This window comes from Microsporum canis, genomic scaffold, assembly GCF_000151145.1.
Source record: "Microsporum canis CBS 113480 supercont1.2 genomic scaffold, whole genome shotgun sequence".
Classification (NCBI taxonomy): domain Eukaryota; kingdom Fungi; phylum Ascomycota; class Eurotiomycetes; order Onygenales; family Arthrodermataceae; genus Microsporum; species Microsporum canis.
In genome coordinates, this window is record NW_003299168.1 from 1,583,478 (window position 1) to 1,598,173 (window position 14,696).

The 14,696-nt window shown below is 44.2% G+C and overlaps 5 protein-coding genes across 5 annotated transcripts; 3 read left to right on the plus strand and 2 right to left on the minus strand.

Moving 5' to 3' along the window:
- Nucleotides 1–802: 802 nt before the first annotated feature.
- MCYG_02036 (NADPH-dependent D-xylose reductase) lies at nucleotides 803–2,047 on the plus strand (the record flags this gene model as incomplete). The annotated part of the gene is made up of 5 exons (XM_002849056.1): nucleotides 803–871; nucleotides 940–1,388; nucleotides 1,461–1,601; nucleotides 1,667–1,812; nucleotides 1,875–2,047. 5 exons carry the CDS (start codon nucleotides 803–805, stop codon nucleotides 2,045–2,047), a joined length of 978 nt encoding a protein of 325 aa, XP_002849102.1.
- Nucleotides 2,048–2,796: 749 nt separating this feature from the next.
- Nucleotides 2,797–4,411, plus strand: MCYG_02037 (phosphotransferase family protein; the record flags this gene model as incomplete). Its single annotated transcript, XM_002849057.1, has 2 exons — nucleotides 2,797–3,424; nucleotides 3,480–4,411. 2 exons carry the CDS (start codon nucleotides 2,797–2,799, stop codon nucleotides 4,409–4,411), a joined length of 1,560 nt encoding a protein of 519 aa, XP_002849103.1.
- Nucleotides 4,412–5,368: 957 nt separating this feature from the next.
- On the plus strand, nucleotides 5,369–9,558 carry MCYG_02038 (serine/threonine-protein kinase 24; the record flags this gene model as incomplete). The annotated part of the gene is made up of 8 exons (XM_002849058.1): nucleotides 5,369–6,189; nucleotides 6,460–6,926; nucleotides 7,455–7,511; nucleotides 7,569–7,636; nucleotides 7,927–8,528; nucleotides 8,591–8,819; nucleotides 9,281–9,344; nucleotides 9,383–9,558. The coding sequence occupies 8 exons, from the start codon at nucleotides 5,369–5,371 to the stop codon at nucleotides 9,556–9,558; spliced, it is 2,484 nt and encodes an 827-aa protein (XP_002849104.1).
- Nucleotides 9,559–10,492: 934 nt separating this feature from the next.
- MCYG_02039 (uncharacterized protein) lies at nucleotides 10,493–10,921 on the minus strand (the record flags this gene model as incomplete). The annotated part of the gene is made up of 1 exon (XM_002849059.1): nucleotides 10,493–10,921. The coding sequence occupies one exon, from the start codon at nucleotides 10,919–10,921 to the stop codon at nucleotides 10,493–10,495; it is 429 nt and encodes a 142-aa protein (XP_002849105.1).
- Nucleotides 10,922–12,582: 1,661 nt separating this feature from the next.
- Nucleotides 12,583–13,140, minus strand: MCYG_02040 (uncharacterized protein; the record flags this gene model as incomplete). Its single annotated transcript, XM_002849060.1, has 1 exon — nucleotides 12,583–13,140. One exon carries the CDS (start codon nucleotides 13,138–13,140, stop codon nucleotides 12,583–12,585), a length of 558 nt encoding a protein of 185 aa, XP_002849106.1.
- Between the last annotated feature and the right edge of the window lie 1,556 nt (nucleotides 13,141–14,696).

A 14,696-nucleotide genomic window follows, 5' to 3' on the forward strand; every position in this document is an offset into this window, starting at 1 on the left:
TTCCCACTTCCCATGGAGACGAGAAGACCGCAACGGTCCACAATATACCGACTACTTATATTAAGAGCGTGTCTATATAATGTTATACCAACTTATATCTGTTTGGTTGCTCCAAAATATCGACAAGTTACTCTACAATCAGTGTAGAAAGGCAGACCAGAACAGGGCTTCGGATTTTGCTGCTCAAATATACTAGAGGACAAGTGTATGGTGCGGAATCCCGGGCTTCTTACATTTTGACAGTCTGAAAGACATCGCTTGTGATACTGTGGTAATAGGGCATGTATCGGCATGTTTACAGAGGCTCCTCCTCAACCTTGACCATTTAATGAATACTTGTTACTGTCGACTTCTTGGCAGCATATTATAACAGCAAACTTCCTCGTCTTCTAGCAATTTAAGATCGCCTCTGTGCATATCAAACACTGCGGAGACATCCCAAAAATTATGAAATGCTAAATATAACTCCACAGTCGATGTGAATTGGCCACTAACTAGGGGTAAAGGAATTACTACGGAGCCGGCAACAAGTGGAGATTGAAGACGCAGGCATATATGGACAGCGGAACTACCAAGCCGTTTTATTTACGTCCAACTTCTTAAACAAACAAGCTTATTGGCTTCGGCAAACAATCGCAAGTTCTACATGGGCAAGGTATATGAATGAGGGGTAATTTCATGGAGGGGCTTCAGGAGATTTATATTGTCTATAAAAGCAACGTCTCCTCTGCCACGGAATGCCCGCCTTTTCAATTAACAGCAAATCACATACAAAGGGGCACTTTTAACTTTACAACATATAATGGCGAGCAAGGTTACTTTCACCCTCAACTCCGGATATAAAATCCCGGCAGTAGGACTAGGAACCTGGGTTAGTATACATGCAGATGAATTCCTATCTAGTGCTTCGATTGACGAGTACTAAAATTAATCCGACAGCAATCCAAGCCACATGAAGTCGAGAAAGCAGTTGAGGTAGCATTGAAGGCAGGCTACAGACACATCGATGGTGCATTTGCCTATAAAAATGAATCAGAAGTTGGTCTGGGATTGAAAAACTCCGGAGTTCCCCGCGAAGAGGTCTTCTTGACTTCTAAATTATGGAATACCCATCACCGACCTGAACATGTTGAGCCGGCGTGTGACAAGACTCTCCGAGACCTTGGAGTTGACTATTTGGACCTGTACTTGGTTCACTGGCCTGTGTCCTTCATCCCGGGAGATGCAGCGCTTCCAAAAGATGCAGAAACGGGTCAGCTCCTTCTTGATACTACAGTTACAATGAAGGATACCTGGAAGGCAATGGAGTCCTTGGTTAAGAAAGGTAAAGTAAGGAGCATTGGTGTCAGCAACTTCAGCAAGGAGAGAATCGAGGACCTGCTGTCATAGTATGTGCCGCCCTTTATTAAATTCATGACCTACGGTCATTCTCATTTATACCAAACTTATGAGAATAACAGTGCAGAAATCCCACCGGCAGTGAACCAAGTAGAGGCGCATCCATACTTCCAACAGGAAGAATTGAAAAAATATCTATCCGAGAAAAACATACTCTTGGAAGCATATAGCCCTCTGGGGAACAATCTCCACAACATGCCTAGGTACGATACCATTGCGTATTGGTGATGAAATGGTCTTTTTATTGGAAGATACTAAAGCTTTACAGAGCAATGGACGATGAGAAGATTCATAAAATTGCAAAGGAGAATGGAGTAAGCCCGGCTCGAGTTCTGATCGCATGGCATGTCCAGAGAGGTACTGTGGTCCTGCCCAAAAGTGTGACAGCTGAGAGAATCATCGATAATTTTAAAGGTAAGGTGGATATTCTATTTCCTTATAGACGCTGTAACATCTCCTAACCTACAAAAATACAGACTTTGAACTCTCTCAGTCCGCGATGGAGGAGATTAATGCCCTTGATCGTAATGCTCGAGCCAGCCAGCCTCTTTTCTGGGGTGTGGATATATTTGGCGAAAAGGGAGAAGAGTATGTCCGCGAGGTGGCAAAGAAGAGAGGACTTGAATATATTGCCAGTTTGAAAGGGTGAAATATATGCTTCCTTAACCTAAGAACATTCTTCAAGAGCCCCAGTTACTTCAATCTCATAAAACTTTCCCCTAACTACCGTATGCCGCGTTTTTTATAACAATATAAGGATAAGTCTATATTTATTGAAATTTGGGACAAAATTCCCTTGAGATCTTTCGAGGGCTCCTGAGGTGTATTAGGGCGTCCTAGCTTGGCTTTATGCCTAGCTAAGGGTTGTTATAAATATGGAGAGGTAGAAATCTTTCGAATTAACAGGTATCGCCCTTGGAGAGATAACTAGTAGTTGTTTCTTGGACGGCATTACCTGCCTTCTAGAACTCTTGACATTGAGAATGATGACCACGAGTGACCAATATCTAGCAAGAGACCAAATGGCCTCGACATTTTAACACGATATGAAACAACATATTTAACTATTTACTTAACTAAGTGATAATTAACTAATAACCTTAGCGGCGTTTATACATAACTAAAGCTCCGTTAAATTCTTTTCAATAGTTAACCTTCCGAGTGTGCCCAGAGATCTTCTTGTTTGGTTACGATGCAGTATCTCATATATCGGCGTCCTTCTCTCTTTACACGGGCGGCTGCTACATTTTCTCGAAACCCTTCTTTTCACTCAGCTCGCCAGAGTAACCCAAGTCTTCCAGACGTCCATGATGTTAATCACAGTTTCTATAACTATACGTCAGGGAGATGGCTGTGAGTTCAGAAGTTGGCTTCAGGCGCCCATAGTTGATAATATTAATGGATTTATTCAGATATAATGAAACCAAGCGACTCCGTGAGCGACATTTAGTCTTCAATGTCAAGAAACTCCTGAACATCATCGCCAGCTCAGTGGACCAGCCAAGCGAAAATGTGATTCTGTTCACCAAAATCGCTGAGGGCGGCTCTTATCGTGTGTTTGAGGCCACCTTCAAAAATGGTGAAGAAGTTATTGCTCGCCTACCATACCTGTGTACACTTCCTGGTACATATGGCATTGCAAGTGAAGCTGCAACTATTGACTACCTTCGCCTCCAGGGAATCCCGATACCAAAGGTCCTGGCCTGGAATAATTCTGTTACCAATAATCCACTGGGAACTGAGTATATCATAACGGAGAAAGCCAAAGGGAAAGAGCTAGAAGCGACTTGGTATACGATGGGGATCGATGAAAGGAAATCGGTCATGGAAAGAATTGTTGCCATTGAGAGCTTGCTTTTTAAAATTAAGCTGCCTGCCTATGGCAGTCTTTACTACACAGATTCATTACCAAATGGTACTGATATTGCCGTTCTTCCTGATGACAACGCCTTTTGTGTCGGACCGTCAGCAGAAATTTTATGGTGGTATCATAAGCGAGGAGGACTGAAAGCTAATAGGGGCCCTTGTATGATTGTTCCTATCTAGATTAATGAGGGTATTTTGAAGCTGACGGAATATAGGGAATTCGTCTGTTGAGTTGCTCAATTCGGTTGGACTTCGAGAAATTGAATGGCTTCGGACATACGGGGAGCCGAGATACCCCCGAGAACCCCTTTACCGGGAATTCTACGGTAAAAAGAAGGTTGACCCTGGGGTTCAAATCCGTAGCTTGGAAAATTACCTTTCGGTAGCCCCTTATATCATTCCAACTCAAGAATATCTGAACCAGCCAACCATCCGCCACCCTGATTTCTCACCGAACAACATTTTCATAAATGAATCAGGAGAAATCAGTGCCATCATTGATTGGGAGCGTACTTCGATCCTTCCACTCTTTATCCAAGCAAATATTCCAAAATACTTTCAAAACTACGGAGATGAAGATTCGGAAAATTTTAAATACCCAGAGTTACCAAAAGGCTTTGACTCCCTGTCTGATGATAAGAAAGAGCTGGAGCTGGAATTATATCGGAGAAGACAAACCCATTATTATTATCTTGGCTTTACCAGCCGCGATAATGAGAATCATTTCCGTGCAATGGGAAGCTATAACGGTGTTATGCGAAGCCGCTTATATGATGTCGTTAATCGCCCATGGGAAGGAGACAATACAACGCTTAAAGCAACTCTTACCAACATGTCCTCCTATTGGCCAGGTATTGCGACTCCTGAAATGAAAGAGGCCAGTTACCCTTTACAGTATCCACCCGAAGAGATCAAAGAATGTCTCGACATCGATTCACAGCAGAAGGCCGCAAATACTCAGATGCAAAACCTCAGAGATAGTTTTGGCATCAATATTGACGGCTGGGTCCCAAATGAGATGTATGAGGAAGCGAGTCGGCGAATGGCTGATGTGAAAGCACAGATGCTAGACATTGCCAAAACGAAAGAAGATAGAGAGGATCTTCTGCAGAACTGGCCATTCCAGGATCATGAAGAAGTCGATTGAGGCCCTGGAGTATTCATATGGTAGATTGTAAGATATTATGGCGTTAGACCTTTACATCCTTGCTCAATATGAAAGTCATAGAATCGCCCATGGAGGCATTTAGTAAAATATACCCTGCACGTAGTATTCGACAAATCTGATTTATCACGGTAGGATAAGATTAAAACGTTCAGAGGCCAATTTAAATTAACAGCAAATCAGAATATTGTTTCTATTTCCGACCACGGCTTTGCAATTTCCACTCTTACACCCCGCCATAGCTTTACATATGAAGATTTATCTGTGCAAGTAGGAAAAGGCCCAACTTGACCGGTTTAACCCCTGATATAATCCCTGATATAAACCATGGTGTCCCGTTCTCCTAGCTTGGGTGATCATATCTTAGTACTAGGTTCCATACCCATCTGTGAATTTGTCCTTGATGGGAAACATGGGTGAGCACCCTTTGCAGAATCTAAACGCCCGTTCTTTGGATCTCATGATACCGCAGTGAAAGTTCGCGACCAAGTAGAGTATCTTGCAAGGGAACTCTCTCAGGAATTAGGATGGCATTCGAGCGAAGGGCCTGAATGGCATTAAGTGATTCGTATTTTCGTTCAACATAGTATGTGCTTCTTTCACATCAATTGTAGACCACCCGGAGTTCCCAAGAGGCAGCCGTGGGAAGATACTCAGGGGGTGTCTGAAGGGGCGCGAACAGCCCAAGTAGAGTGTAAGCATAGGATATAATCCTCTATACCTAATATACAAGCACCACCGAGCCTGTATATATCGTCTATAGTGTCTTTGGTACTAAATATCAATTTGTAGATGGCTTTTTTTATGTAGAAAATAGAAAATCTCTGGTCCGATCACGGGATTTAACTCCGAGGTCGGTATTTTCTCTCCTTCAACACTCTCAACACTTCCGAAGCGTTCAATTAGATTCATCTCCGGGTCGCAGAAGGGATCCTGATAATGTTGTGTTCAAGGAGGATATCGTACGCTCTCCGTCGTGCTGGGGTGGCAGGGGGCCGAACCTCTTTCACTAATTACCCACTTCTTCGCCCGGGCATCGCGCATTTCTCATCCTCGACGAGCCAGCGTTTTCCCGAGGCCGCCAGCGCACCGAACTCCAAACAAGTAAAATATACTACTGATGCATATCCTAAGCTGAAACGAAATCCGAATTTTGCGCAATTGACCGGGGAACATGTTCAGTATTTCAAGGAGCTGCTTGGAGAAGGCTCGGCCGTGGTGGATGGAGTTACAACCAATGCAACCGATGATATCGAACCGTTCAACCGTGACTGGATGAAAAAGTACCGAGGACACGCGAAGCTGGTGCTAAAGCCGAAAACGACTGAGGAAGTGAGCAAAATATTACGGTACTGCAATTCGCAGAAGCTGGCTGTTGTACCTCAGGGTGGAAATACGGGTCTGGTGGGCGGATCAGTCCCTGTGTTCGACGAGATTGTTGTCAACCTCTCTCGTATGAACAAAATTCGGTCTTTCGACGAGAACTCAGGAGTTTTGGCTGTGGATGCCGGAGTGATACTGGAGGTTGCGGATACCTATCTGGCGGAGAGAAAACACATATTCCCTCTGGATTTGGGTGCAAAGGGTTCATGCCAAATTGGCGGTAATGTTGCAACAAATGCCGGTGGACTACGTTTGCTCCGGTACGGGAGCTTACACGGAAACGTTCTCGGGATTGAGGCGGTATTGCCTGATGGTACGATAATGGAGGACATGTCGCTGCTGCGAAAGAATAACACTGGCTATGATCTTAAACAATTGTTCATTGGGGGAGAAGGAACGATTGGAATTATAACTGGAGTATCAGTTATTTGTCCTCAACGGCCAGAGGCGACAAATGTTGCCTTCTTCGGGCTGGAAAGCTTTGAACACGTTCGGAAAGCCTTCTTGGAGGCCAAGGGCCAGCTATCAGAAATTCTGTCTGCATTTGAACTGATGGACGGGCAAAGCCAAGATATCGTTCGCCTGGTTACAGGTCTAAAACACCCGCTTGAAGGTTCATATCCATTTTACTGCTTAATTGAGACGAGTGGCTCCAATGGCGAACACGACAATGAAAAGCTCGAGGCATTCTTGGAGCACGTTATGGGAGAGTCTATTGTGGCGGATGGTGTGTTGGCCCAGGATGAAACACAAGCACAAGCTCTCTGGCGCTGGAGGGAAGGAATCACAGAATCTCTCAGCCATCTAGGTGGCACGTACAAGTACGACGTGTCGATACCACTAACAGAGCTCTACCAACTTGTTGAAGATACGCGAGATCGACTCACCAAAGCTGGCCTTGTTGGAGATGGCGACAGTTTCCCGGTCCGTGAAGTTGTTGGTTATGGACACATGGGTGATTCCAACCTTCACCTGAATGTTGCTGTGCGCCAGTATAGCAAGGAAGTCGAGAAGATGATTGAGCCTTGGGTGTACGAATGGATATCAAAACGTAACGGCAGCATAAGCGCAGAACACGGCTTGGGAATTGCAAAGAAGGAATATATTGGATATAGTAAGAATGAATCGATGGTAAAATTAATGCAGCAACTGAAGAAGCTCTATGATCCGGTATGTCTTTTTTATCCTTCTCTTCATCTATTTTACATTTACGTGGACTGACGATGTTATCGAAGAATGGAATCATGAACCCATATAAATATATTTAATCGACAACCCATCAGCTACTCAAATATAATATACATCAACGATCCATCTAAATAACATCTTTCCCCTTACATTGTAATAAAGCCAATAATGCACCCTCAGGGTACGTGTCACGTGAGTGAACTCTGCATATTTTATAGTTGCGGCTGTTGCCATGGACGACGATGTTGACAACCTTGGAAAAGACGCGAAAAATTGATTTTGCTTTGATCAAGGACATGTCAAGCTGCAGCTCTTGAGGGACAAGACGACATCGGCGCCGATAAGACATCACTCTTCTTTGAGAGGGGTTTTGCGATCCCAAGTGTCTGTTAGCTACGTTTCTCCTTCCTCTGGCTCCTACAGTAAAGGGGTTCAGAGACCTTGCTTTTCGCAGCAATGGCGGACGAAAGTGGGATGGCAGCAAAGTACCAGATGCTCGAGGAGCTCGGGAGTACGTGTCAATACGCATTGGGATATGCTATGACTTTTGCTAACAACGTGAATATAGGTGGAAGTTTCGGTACTGTCTACAAAGCAATTGATAGAGCTACCGGAGAGATTGTCGCCATCAAACACGTATGTTTTGGTTGGATAAGGGTAGTTTTACGAAGGAGTAGCTAACCAGTTAATGTTCACTTTAGATTGACCTCGAGTCCAGCGACGATGATATACAAGAAATTCAACAGGAGATTACGGTTCTGTCGACATGCGCCAGTCCGTATGTCACGCAGTATAAGACTAGTTTCCTTCGAGGATATAAGCTATGGATTGTGATGGAATACTTAGGAGGAGGTTCTTGCTTAGACCTGGTGAGGACATGTTCACCCTCCTGGTCTATGGCACCTTCGTTGCTCTAACGTATGTAGCTTAAACCGGGGGTATTCAACGAGGCGCATATCGCAATCATATGCCAGCAGCTTCTGCTTGGTTTAGACTACCTCCATCAAGAGGGTAAAATCCACCGTGATATTAAGGCAGCGAACGTTCTTCTCTCGCATACCGGAAAGGTAAAGCTGGCAGACTTTGGTGTCGCAGCCCAGCTCACCAACATCAAGTCGCAACGGAACACTTTCGTGGGAACCCCGTTCTGGATGGCGCCGGAAGTTATTCAACAAGCTGGGTATGACTTTAAAGCAGATATTTGGTCCCTTGGCATCACAGCAATGGAGATGATAAACGGCGAGCCACCTCACGCGAGTACACATCCAATGAAGGTGCTATTTTTGATACCAAAGGCCTCTGCCCCACGCCTGGAAGGCGCTGCATACAGCTGGCAGCTCAAAGATTTCATTGCACAGTGCTTGGAGAAGGATCCCGACAAGCGTCCCACGGCAAAGGAACTCCTAAAGCATAAGTTCATCCGCGGCGCAGGCAAAACCGAGGCCCTCCAAGAACTTATTCAACGACGTCAAGAATGGGAGGCTACTAAAGGCCTCGCAGCTAATATTAAATATTATGCTGAGCCAATGTATGGTGAAAAAGAAGAATTCTTTTGTTATCGCTATGTCTGGAATGCTAATGTCAAATTAGGGATACACTCACGAATAAAAACGTTGATGATGATGCTTGGGTGTTCGATACGATTAAACCCGGTGCTGCAACTCCATCTAAGGGTTTACATATTAAGCAGCAACCCTCGGCACCTTTTGCAGAAGATATCGATGAACCATCAGAATCTATGCGCAATCTAACTCTCGAAAACGAAGGCTCTGGTCCAAAGCCTGTTGCGAACTCGACTGTTCGCCGTACCCGGGGCACTGTAACTAGAACGTCATCTAAACGCTCTACTCGACGACGATCAAGTAGTGTCAAGCAACCTCTAGCTTTGGATATGACATTTGGAAATTCACCCTCGACTGTTAGACAATTTCGTCGAGTTTCCGACAGACAAAGCTCTTTGGGCAGCAATGCCGGGTTTGTTCCTGGTATGAGTGAGAACTCTGTACCCAAAACGCTCTTTAGTGAGCCCAACAGCAAGGAGGCAATCTTAGGTCGGAGAATGTATAACTCGGGGGTTGGACTTACTTGCCAGGAAGTCCTAGCGAATACCTGCGACCAAGAGAAGCGAGAGGCGATATCACGGCTCGCAGAAGCATTTAGCGATCTGGAGATGATTGACCCTGAAGGGCTATACCACATCGTCAAATCCTCGTTTGAGAAATTGCAAGCGTAAGTACTCTCCTGCTCAACTTAAATTACTATAAACCTAATTAATCTTAGGGATCCCAAACTGTCGACGGTTTTCCCAAAGCCAGCCCCAGAGACACCACAAAAACCAAAGCTGGTTCTTGCTCAGAACAATCCACATCTGAAAAGTCATAGACGACGGCAATCCGCTCAAGTTCAGTCAGACCAAGGCTGGAACCCTACAGGCAACATACCTGGCCAACACCCAATTGGAATGGAGCACACAAAACAACTTGCCGATGTTCTATATACTCGCTGGACCGACGGGCTCCGAAACAGATGGCCAGCCGTATAATCCTTCGCGACAGTGAATTTCGTCATCCTGTCTTCAGCTTCCGTGTACATTAACTGTACATTACCAGATATTTCGTGCTTATTGTCTGAATTATGTTTCGGCTTGCATTCCTTGTGATCTTGTTCAAATCATCTATCGGCGGTTTCCTTTGAGGTCTTTCTCCTTCTCTGTCAATTGTTGGTGGCATTTTTCTTGCTGTTTATAAAGGGGCTTCAAGCTCTCCTGCAGGAACCGGAACCTGTCGCTCCTTTTCGATATTTACTTCGCCTGCATTGGCATTTCGGCGGCCCACCATTCTTTCCCTCCTTTTCTGGATTTTTGGGTCTCTCCCTACATTGATTCTTGTGCACAGATTGCCTCGGAAGACCTAACTGTCTTCCATATCTATCACTTTAATTCTCCAGTTCCCTTCACTGTCTATCATTTCGAGGCTTGACGTCACTATGCTCCATCAAAATCTTGTACCATATTAGATGTTGAGAATATTCGCAAATTTGAAAGATTATTTGTCTATTCTGATATTGGGAAGAAGCCTTTGCACATGGCTAGTATTATTACAGAATAATAATATGAGCTGCGAGTCTAAACAACAAAATAATCACGAAAGGTACGATCCAGCCCTTTTTCAGCCCGTCATAATAGTGTTTATACTGATTACGCTAGAGGAGCTTCTTGTTTAGCTTTATATATGGAATAATATTTGGTTCAAAGCACATTGTCAGGTACAGAAAACTATCAAACGGTCCTTGGGACACACATATAAAGAAAATACCCCACGGGCTATAGCACCTCGAAACATTTGCACAGGGCAGAATGGCAACTGGAGTTATACGGCCATCCTCGGTTGGCAAATCTGCAGTCATTCGCCCTCTCCTAGTTCCTGTGTTATTCTGAACTCCTGGCTGGGCAAACGCTTGTAAGGCCGCAATTTCAAAGAGAAAACCGCGGTATTATTGTCCTGCTCGATTGTGCAGGCCAGTTTCTCCGCTCGGCCCAGAGACTCTATAGCAATGAAATAGGAGGTATCTCCCACGGTTTCGACCTCGAATAGTGATGGGGGGGTAGGCGTAATTTAGAGGTGCTGTTGCAGATTTGCCGGATACGTAGTCTTGGAAACGAATCCACCAGACGACGTTGAACGTGTATTTTTGCTTTGCCCTGAAACAGTGCCAGTTATGTGCCCCCTGGGAAACTGGATAATCAACCCAATAGCGGAAAGGGCTGTCCTTCTCAAACCCAATAATCCCTCTGTCGGAATTGAGTGTGAGATTTAATCCATATTGTTTACTGGTAATGATGGTGTATAGTTTTTGGGGAGTCGCCGAGATTCCTGCCGCAAAGGCGCAAAGGGTGACCATCACCAACGATGAAAAATGCATTTTGGTGGGTTCTCAGAAAACTGGTGAATTAAGTTGAAAATGGTGATTATGACCGGAGTATGCATAGAAATCAGAGGATATATATGTGTCTTTATACGTTTAAGTAGCATCGAAAGCCATGATATTACCTAGTTTCCGTGTCTACAGACGTTTTCACGGCTCCATCAGCTTTCCATTGCTTTCTCAGGTTGAAAATGTCGGCTGACTGCATTAGATTGCCGGTGCATATACAACTTGGCAATGATGCCTCACTATCGTTCCTATAATTGCAACTAGTTTCTGCCCTCCAGATTGTAATAGCATGGACAAGGACAGATATATTGCTTGGGTTGGACAAAACCCGTATATGTGGAGGTCCTCTGCTGGGTTTACTGATGCGCTAGGAGATGATTGTTAGACAGTAAGCAGTTACTGTGCAGAGTAAACGTTGAAATAATCTCCTTTGATAGCTATAGTCTAGAGGTTGCTGCAAGTGAGATTTGAGTTATTCTGTTTATCAATCTCCTTTGAGCTGGGGCTTGGTTCTATATATGTATGTATGTAGTACGGGGTGACGGGCCAAAGTGATATCAAAAGAGGATACATCAGGTATCCCTGCATTAACAGGGGCACTAAGTTAAAGTAGCATTAGGTTTTCTTAAAGAGGACTAGTATATGACCCCTACTCTAAAGTGGATCTACGAGTTACATACTGTGTACTCGCTAAGTGTAACTATATATGTATGTTAGTAAATTTTATTAGTCATCACTTTATTCCAGCCTCATAGCTCAGAAAGGTAAAAGCGTACAGCAGGCCTTTCTTCAAGATGAGGGCCCGGATGTTTAGACCGTACCCTTCCCTATAATTCCTGATTGATTAGTTAGGTAAATTGAAGAACTAATGGTTAAGCCTAACTATAATAACTAGCAGTTAGTTTATTTTGGTTTTCTGAACCGCCCTATTCTCCATATCGCCCATATTCTCTGTGAACATAAACACCAAAATATGTGTGTGATGAGCGTTTCTCTAATTTGAAGAGTTTAAAGCCTTGTCCTAGCAATTTTGCAAATTCAACAGGACTAAATATATGGTGTATATATGATATAGCATATAACCAGCCATGAGTGAGAATCAACTTCTTCTGAGCATGTTATCCCTCACTGGCATCCAGGGCCCCTCAAGATGGTGGATGAGCCAGTTGAATAATACTTAATGCTTCCTCTTCGAGAGCTGGAGAGGATTCTTCCGATCGGAAGACTGTAAAGATAGGCTACTGCCCACCAATCGGATGGATTCTCTCAAGCTTGAACAGATGGAGCGTCTGGTAACTGAGCAACAGATGTAGGAGATTCCCGAGGCCAGAGATGGAGGGATGGCTAGTGTTGTGGCAGGGGTAGTTATAGAAAAGGTGGCAGGATAGCAATAACAGCAACTTAGTAGAAAAATACCAAAGGCAATTTCTAATTTGGTATATCACAGTCATATAATGAGCAGCTCTGATGCAAACAGCTAGTGCAAATACCCAGACCTTATAGTAACTGGTAAGGTAAGAACGCTAGTCATTGAATAAAGAGAAGTTGAGCTAACTAAATACGAGGAAATGACAACCCTTTATATGACGATTTTGTGTACGGAGACGGCAATTGCTGCAGGATAAGTCTCCATTAAGGCTTGCGTGCACCTAGTTACCCTGTATTGGGGTCTTCTTCACAACGAAATCCTGTCGCGCCATTCCTGACGGTTTGCGTAGCTTAAGAACTAGGCGTTGGTCCATTGCGCTGTATGCTTCCATTGTCCACATAAGAGGACCATCCTCAGGTTTTGCATCGGTTGCTTTGAACTTGTACACGACATTGGGGCCTATCGTGGCCTCAAACAGCGTTGCGGCGGTTTCACTAAGTGTAGCGACTGCGCCGTCCTTCAATTCCGGGAAACGTATAAATTTGGAGCTGTTCTTATCGCGTACAATGTGCGTATATTTCGTAAGTTGCTCAATGAACCAGTCGTGGCTATTATTAGGCTTGACCTCAACAACTTCACCAGTTGGACCGGCACCAATAGCGAGAACACTATGGTCAAAATCATCCAAGATGGTGAAATTGGCAGTCAAAGGTATCATTTTATAATCATAGTAATACTCGTTGCCCGTCGTGGAGGCTGTGTTTTTCGAATCAACGTGGTTCTGGGCGCTTCCCCCAGAAACTAAAAGGCATAGTAGAAGTGTAAAGGTGAAATGCATTTTCGTAAATATGCCGTGCAGTCTGATCAGATTGAAGGCTCAAAGGGTAGTTGTGGAAATTTTGTATACTCCTTGTAAGAAAGAAGAGTAGGTGGTAAGGAAACGAGGGGAAACGATGATTCTTAAGAATAATAAATCTTCAAGCCCCGTTTGCCGAGATTATTCGTTCCTCCAGACTGGCATGGCTTGAGAGGAGAAGTCTTTCCAATGCATGAGGCATTGATGATGGTTTTGACCGGTGCCAAGTAGTTAAAATGGTTATTATGATTACTGGCATAAGACCGAGTATTATCAACGTTATTTCCCTGGATAAAAACGGATTATCTCCCCGGTATATTAGTTCTTGTAAAAGTATATTTGCAATGGGAAGAATAACGTTGACGTTCACTTTCTGGTGAGGTATCTCGGCCTACTACCCTCTTGCAGGAACAAGAAGATACTAAAATCTCACTGCAGTCGCAACGGGACACTCGAGAAATAATATCACTCATGCCTGCATTAACTAGGCAACCCATGAAATTAGTGCTGGCCTTGGGCATCCCAGACATGCTTGCAATAAATATGTATAGATAGACCTCATCGGGATAACAAAGGTGCCATCAGAGAAGCCATGCATCGTCACCTGTTTAATAGTTCTGACGTCGTTCACACAGTATACCGTTTCGTGCTAAGGAGTAGTTGACTGACAGATACCTGAATATAACAGCATTCTTAGACTACATTCCACAGTAGATAATTGGAATCGTCTCGGGTAGGTCAAAGCTTCGGATTCCTCAGGAATTAAAATTAGCCATCGCCAACGTTTCCTCTCCGAAGTAGCTGACGTTTTCTTCCAGCCCCGTTGATGACGGGTCATCGAGCAAGGTCGTATAGATATTGGATCTGAAGTAGTACCCGTTTAATCCTGGCCATGGGAGAGCCGTGTCTACCGAAATAGAACAGCTACCTGGATTTAGCAGCATTGTATTTTGGGCATTGACGAGCTCGGTAATACGATTCCTATGAGCGTGGTTTTAGACAATTGTTATCTATCCACCCCAGTCAAATCGTCTGATGTGGATGAATAGGAACTCTCTTCCTGGGTAAACACGGCAAGAGAAATACTCGTCGTGTACAGCCCTTGGAGAAATGAAAACTTCGCCCTTGCTTAAAATAGTCAGCATTCTGTGCCAGAGAGTTTTACATAAAGGCCCATCTCTCCCTTGTCTTGGGTTCTATTGGCAAAAGCCAAAGTTCAAAGCACTGCTCTTCAAAACCACGTTCCTCTCCATACATACGTGTTTTGAATCTCGGCTACAAATATGCACGTCGCATGCGTTTCTGCTGACCGATATTACACGGTTATCTCTAACATTCAGAATGGACTAAACGTCACTCTCAATGGCACGAACGGTATCGAGTTCGGGCCGGATAGTCCTTGTCGATTCTGGACCGTTATCAAACTGCCGGCGGCATCAATGATTGGGTTAATTATGGTATCACGATCATATGTCTATTTCCGATATCCTGAATTCTGATCAGGGACAAAGCCCATCTTTATTCAGAGTTGAAAAGGA